General features: G+C 41.7%; 1 protein-coding gene across 1 annotated transcript in view; it reads right to left on the bottom strand.

Moving 5' to 3' along the window:
- LOC308279948 (NACHT, LRR and PYD domains-containing protein 3-like) overlaps nt 1–7,500 on the bottom strand; it is a gene marked incomplete at its 3' end in the record, with an annotated part of 46,435 nt that overhangs the window by 32,151 nt on the left and 6,784 nt on the right. The window contains exon 7 of the mRNA XM_080720172.1: nt 171–217. Within this exon, the coding sequence (XP_080576298.1) occupies nt 171–217 (47 nt within the window). The remainder of the gene's footprint in view (nt 1–170; nt 218–7,500) is intronic.

Below are 7,500 nucleotides of genomic sequence, written 5' to 3'. Positions count from 1 at the left end.
TCACCTTTGGCTCTGTACTTGGTCTGCTCTTTTTTCTATCTACATGTACATCAACCTCTTCAACAAAACATTTCCGGCGTATGTTCCTCCCAGAATAGGGATACTATTAAAACCCACATCAACTTTTGCTTCATTACAGATTTCAAGAATAAAACAGAATAAACACTTACACTTCCTCAGACCTGGTTTCAGCCTCTTCTCTCCACCATGGTCCACACTGTGGGAGGAAGAGAGACAAAGTCAGGCCTTCATACAGTATATCCTATAGCAAGGGTCTTCAACAGGGGGTCCAGGACCCCTAGGGGGTCCTCAGAGTTACTACATGGGGTCCTCCAAATCTTTGTGCGATGCGAGCTTGTAGATCGGCCATTTTCTGCAAAGAGGTGTGGTGTAGAGGGGAGAAGTGTTGATGGTTCAAGTGGTTAAATATCTGAAAAACAAATTGACATGAACCCAAAATACCCCAATAATTGTGCTGGCAAACAATGAAACGATATGGAATATTTGACAAGGTTGTGGGGGTCCCTGCTTCATCTCTGTCTCAACTAAGGAGTCCTTGGCCTGAAAACGTTGAAGACCCCTGTCCTATAGCATATCAATGACACCCCTGAATGACATTGTTACTTTACAGTACCTTACTTACATTTACCGTGGTAGCCAGTTGACTTTGTCCCCTTTGCCAAACTGGTTACCATAGGTACCTATAGGTACCTAAATTAGGAACGCCCCCCAGATTCCTTAGCCGCACCCACATAAATAATGTATTTATTTCAAGGTGTAGTGTTTCCATTCAGCCACGGGGAGGCGTTTTTTCATAGTGAGCAGGGGTTCATGTGTTTACTCAGCAGCCAGATACCATGTGTACCTTTTCTGTTAAACTAAACTGTTTAAGTCTAGTATTTCTACATTTCAGTATTCTATATATATTGAAGTAACAAATGTGAGTACTTTTTCCCCCTCTGATAAAAAGGGATATACACTGTTAAAAGCAATACACATGATCTAGTAAATAAAATTACGGCAACTATTTACACTCAATTTTTAATATTATTGGCTTGTAATTAAGTAAATGTAATTCATATTATATCATTAAATGTAATGCATTTAGAATGGGTAATTTAAATTGAAACTAACTAAATTAATTAACACTTAAAAACAAATATTGAGTTCATACTAATTGACTAATTGAGTTGGCATAGTTCTCTGTAAATAGTACTAATGCAATTTTTTTTTAAGATTTGTTTTGGGGCTTTTTGCCTTTATTGGATAGGACAGTAGACTGACAGGTAATGGGGGAGAGACAGGGAGTGACATGCAGCAAAGGTCGACCGGATCGGGAATTGAACCGGCGACGCCGACAGGCATTGATGCCGAAATGGCAATGCCTATATGGTATGCGCCTGGTCCACTAGGCCACCAGACGCCCCAGTACTAAAGCAATTTAAGTTGGTTCAACACATTTAATATGACTAAATTCAAACTGAAGCTAAGGTTGCCAAAATTGGAACGATACAGACATGATTTGCATGGTCTGGTGGTTGACCATGCTAATATTATCTGACATTAATATAAGAACAGATTGGTTTCAGGTTTTACTTCCTGGATAATACTAATCTATATAAATTGCTCCAAGTTTAGCAATATCAACATAATGGAACATATATTCAATATGTTTGCATTACTGCTGAGAATACCATAATTAGAACAGTTTGGAGAAAATTAACATGGCAATCTTAGGGTTACCATAAATTATACTCTTTCAGACCAGACCAGTTGGGGGAGGGAGCTCAACCCTAATCTAGCAGCCTAGCAGTTAGGGTTATGGTTTAGGCTCAAATATTGACAAATCAAATTCTGACATATGACAGTCAGTTTGCCAAGGCAGACATATGGATATGACACAGTTTGCATTTTTAGCTCTCGAAAGCTTCGAAAATGTCCTAGACAAATGCTTTTCCCAGCATGCTTTGCATAACAGGTGACCAACTTATTTGACCAATCAAGGGAAAGGAGTGGAGTAAACTACTCAACTCTATAAAAAGTAAAACAATATTCTCAGAATGAGGATTCAAACAATATTCTCTGAAAGATTTCAGCTTAAAAACTACTTGATAAAATGTACAGTAGTTACAATGTGGATCCTCTATTTTCATTGCCACAAATGGGTCCCGTCCCACTGTTGAGTCAGAACTCTACAGAACTAAGAGAACTGCACTTCCCAGAGTGCAGCAGCAAAATGGCCGCCCACCTGATTGGAAGCACCTGAAAAGGATTGGAGGTTCTGAATTCACTCAAGCAAACAATCTCCAGGGAGCAGAAGCTCCAGAAGGGAGAAGCTTCATGAAAGAAAATCCAAGTTCCACTCAAACGAGTTCAGCCCAAAGACGCCAATGGTCGGTGAATGGTTTGATTTACTTTGCACGTTTGCAATGCTTGCATTTGTTAATATTTAGCTGCTTAATTTAATTAAGAAACATGTTGCAGCATGAGTTCATTTTGAGGTGAAAATACTTTTAACTTAAAGGTATAAAATCTTATAATACAAATGTACAAAAATACAAATGTTAATTTAAAAGCTTCTAAAAAATTGAGAAATTCATGAAATTGCCATGTTAAAAGGTTTAAAATATCAAGTGGAAAACAGCAGATCTACAAGCTCAGCTATTCTTTAAATGTGTATTTATTCCCTTTAAAGGGCTTAAATTGTTTACAATGTTTAAATTGACTTAATGCTTAAAAGCATTTAATTATTTGAAGAAACCTAAACACTTGTATATTTAAATATTACTTAAAAGATGCATTCATTTGTTAAAATAACAATTGTGTTAATCTTTCTTTCTTTCTGTATTCAAAGGTTTTCAACCTGATGATTGTGAAGAACCAGTCAACAAAGAAGCCAACTGATGAGAAAAGAAAGTTGGAAAATAAACAGAGTTTTAAATCTGAGTTGTAGAGAGTGACTTGACACCCACTGTAAACAGTGCTTTCCACCGTTTGTTTACTGTTGAGTGAGGGGGGGAAATGACATTAAGCTAATCATCTGGGGACCCCACAAAATAATTTGGGGACCCCACAGTCTGAGAACCACTGGTATAAAGTAATTAAGTATATTTACTTAAGTACTGTACTTAAGTAGGACTATAATTTTGAGGTACTGTATTTGTTCTTTACTTAGTATTTCCAGTTTCCAATACTTTTACTTTATTACACAGTAAGCTTGTAGATCTGGTATTTTCAAAGTAATATTCTACACATTTTGAAAACATGAGATGCCTACTTCATGAGTAGGCATACTTTTACTATTTTTACTTTAAAGGGCCTACACCATGCTTTTAAAACTATATTTTTTGTATAAATATATGCTCAAAATTGAGTCTTAGACAGGTCTTAACCCCCAACACACACCCTGACCATTCCTCTTGTTTCTTATAGCTGTGCTATTATTAGGCCCTGCAGCTGCAATACCAAAACGGCCTTTGTTTGCTCAGTGGCGCATCTAGTGGGGTTTTTCCACCCTCCGGAGAAGGGTGAAGGGAGAGGCGGGGTGGCCAGCTCTCTATAGCCGGGGACAGCGATAGAAGAGGCGGCGTGTAGCCGTGGATAGAGAGAGGAGAGGCGGGGTGTGGAGCTCTTTCTAGCCGGGGACAGTGATTAAGCTCTCTATAGCCGGGGAGAGTGAAGGGAGGACCGGGACAGTCTGCTTGAGCTGCTTGTCGCGGCCAGGACCTCCGCTCTGTCCACCGGGTCGGAGCTGCTTGTCGCGGCCGGGACCGCCGCTGTCCACTGGGTCGGAGCTGCTTGTCGCGACCGGGGCCGCCGCTCTGTCAGAGCTGCGGCGGTCCCGGCCGCGACAAGCAGCTACTTGTTTAAGAAATCATCCACCGCGGCTCGCTCCCACCCGGCCACCGCGGCGAGCTCCGCGGCTCGCTCCCACCCGGCCACCGCGAGCTCCCACCCGGCCACCGCGGAAAATTTAGGCCCAGGCTTCAGAAGGCCTCGGATCATTAAAAATAGGTATTTTGTTTCCTTGTTAGAAGGGACGAAGCTTGGGTCCTCGCAGTCTATAACGTCACATTTATAGTGCAATCCAGGAACGTTAAGACTTCTCCTTGGACATGTTGATAGCAAAAATGTTCATAGAATAAAAGTGAGTGAGAGCACTGAGTGAGCAGCCCCAGAACAGTAAGCCAGCTGCAGATGGAAGTGGAGGCTAAGCAAATTAGAAACAAATGAGGGGCTGGGTTTAGAAGAGTAGCTCTGGTTTTTACCTGAAGGGCGGGGGGGGGGGGGGGGGGGGACGAGAGTGACGTCACTCTCGTCAACTCTCAGAACAGCACTGTTCTGAGAACCCGTGGAAAGCTTTTCATCTCTGTCTGCCCAAAACCAGAGAAAGACACAACGGTCAGAAATAGGACTTTGTGAGGATAGAAGGTGCCAGTGGGACCCCAAAAAAAGGTTTTAAAATAGAAAAAGTGAAAATTCATGGTGTAGGTCCTTTAAGTACATTTTGATGTCAATCTGGTTCTGAATACCAGACATTTACTAGTAACAATGATTTCCGCATTATAGTATTGATACTTTTACCCTGCATAAGGGGATTATTATTAGGTTATAATCCATAGCCTATTGCATTCAAATGTAGCCTATATTAAAGGAGTTGTTCCCCCCGAAATTGTTTTTTTCCCCTTTTTTTTCGATTGATTAGTGACACCATGGAGACTTCAGTTCAATAATATATATTTTTTGTATTTGTCGCATTCCTAAGACAGTCTTAGGAATGCCATTTCGGCTAATTATAAGCGAATCTGGGCTTGATTTCCGTAAAGTTGCTTGTATAGCCTATATTGATAGTTGCTGGTTGTGTTTTATTTGTTATGAGCTTGTAGATTGGCTGTCTGTCTCAGTCACTGCAGAAATAAATATTTTATAATGTAGCAGCGGTTTGCACTGACTACATTTTTTAATCTCCATGTTATTGTCTTGAACTGAAGGACTGAAATGGCAATAAAGTATTGAATCTCTCTCTCTCTCTAAGCATCAATACATTAAAAACATAGATAATAAACTTTAAGGGTCCATTTGGTTCCATCAACATTTACCCTTTGAAGTAGCAAAAACACTTGAGACATTGAGACAAAATCAGTCTCTCAGTTTACATTACATGTGGTGGAAAGAGTTGCAGTTGAAACCTCAAAAGTCTAGTATCTCCCTCGCTCCATAAGGATATCCCTATTAGAGTGATGGTTAAGACATTGGACTTTGACGCGGGAGGCCCGGGTTCAAAACCCAGGTGGGGAGGTTCGCATCACCTCCGTTACAATGGTGCTGTGACCCGGATGCGGGCTTCCACCTAGGAGGAGGTCTAAAGGGGGGTGAGTGTGGCTGAGAGAGTTGCAGCCCTAGCCTTGAAACCTCAAAAGTCTAGTATCTCCCTCACGCCATAAAGATATCCCTATTGGAATGATAGTTAAGAGCCAAAGCCCGGGTGGGGAGGTTTGCATCACCTCCGTTACATAAACACACTAAATCCACAGATTGTTACCTTTGAAGCCGGGATATATGTATAGTATTTGTATAGTATTTGCTATACATATAACAACATAGTTTATTTTAAATTTTTTAAATGACAATTTGAAGGTTTTCTGAAACCTTAGGTTTGGTTTTAGAAAGCAAATTAGAATTGCCTACAGTGAGTGTAAAAAATAGACATTAATCTATTAAAATGTTTAATAAAATAAAAATAAAATAGCTGATTATTTCAAGTGAGCACACTATCAAACTTATCTAAACTTATCAAGCAATCTCAACACACTGCAATTTAATGTCATGATTAGAAGCAGACAGCCAGTAAATAGTTGATCAGCCCTGACACCTAGTGTCCACCAATCTTATGACACAATGGGAGGCCTCCAGAGGTGTGTTTTAGCCTAAACTCCACCCTTTGAAAAAACAAAGAGGTGGAGTAAAAAACAGTACCTCTGGCAAAAAAAAAACTCAACAAGGACAAAGTCAACTGGCTACCACGGTATGTCAAATATGTAAATCTCTCCCCCTAAGATACAGTATGAGGAAAACTTGACAGACAATCTGTCCAGATTGAAAATAGCATCTACTTGTCACGCGTTATGAGCTTGTAGATCTGCTATTTTTTTAAGAGGCTTGGTGTACTGCAGGTAACTCAGGTCTGTTTTACTATAAGTATAAGTGCTTAAACTGAAGTGGTATTGATCAATTCCAAATATTATCAAAGTATTTGGAGGCAGCCGCGGCTTGTGATTGGCTGAACCGGAGTTAGGGAGCGCTCCACTGTGTTCACTTGGACCTCGTGGAGGTGCTGAAAGGTGGTGGGTGGGGGGGATTCACGATTCTGTCCCTATCTTTAGCTTGCACAGCTGTGTCTCACGTGGGTCAAGTCCGCTTGCGACGGCACGCCTCTGTCATCTCCACCGAAAGCAAGTGCTCCCTTTCAAGGAATTGTGTACGAAAACAATAATCACCCCCTGGACTGCTGTCACAGCACCCTATAGGGCAGAGACCTGCAACGGGTCGGGGCCCCACGGGCGGAATGTATTCTATTATAAATTCCCTGGGTGCGGGGACGGGCGGTGCGCGACTTAACACAGGCAGGTGACATTTTATTGTGAAAATCAGAATGTTTCCACCTGAAGAACGCCATAGGAAAGCACACATTGAGCAGCAGGAAAGAACCGCTGCATGCATACAGCACTGTTTCCACCTAAACAACATGGAGTGCACACAGCGGGCATTGGCACTGGGCAGCAGGACACAGACACACACAGACAGTCACACACAGAACATACACAGACAGACAACCACAGCACACACCAGACATCAACACGTTAGCCCATGGGTGGTTTAAGAGGCTATCTATTAAAGGATTAACGGCCGGGCTACACCAAGGCTTTTTACGCGCATCAGTGCGTATGCACGGCGTGCACGCGTTTTGGAAAGATCCAATGTATATCAATTCAGCCGGCTACACCAGGCTCACGGATAGCGTGAACCACGGATACGCATTCCCTAAAAATAGGATTGGTTCTATTTTTTACGCACACATATGCGTTTTGTACACAGACTATCTGGTCTCCTGATTTAGCCCGGCCGTAAGAGTGGGCGCCAATGCAGTAACGGGTCGGTCCACAGATCTGATTAATGACGGGCGGGGCGGGCACGGGTTGTCAAAATTGGACCTGTGCAGGACTCTGCACTTGGGCGACACAGACAGCACCCACTTTGAGAAACCCTGGCCTATAGTCACTGTTGTGTAGAAACCTTGTATCTCCATATAAAACCCTATAGTCGCTGTTGTGTAGAAACCTTGTATCTCCATATCAACCCTATAGTCACTGTTGTGTAGAAACCTTGTATATCCATATAAAACTCTATAGTCACTGTTGTGTAGAAACCTTATATCTCCATAATAAACCCTAGTCACTAGTCATGTTTCCATAAACGTATTCGAATATAGGAAGCGAATGA

The sequence above is a fragment of the Nannobrachium achirus genome, assembly GCF_963921795.1.
Source record: "Nannobrachium achirus genome assembly, chromosome: 24".
NCBI classification, from domain to species: Eukaryota; Metazoa; Chordata; class Actinopteri; order Myctophiformes; family Myctophidae; genus Nannobrachium; species Nannobrachium achirus.
This window is presented reverse-complemented; position numbering and strand designations above follow the sequence as displayed.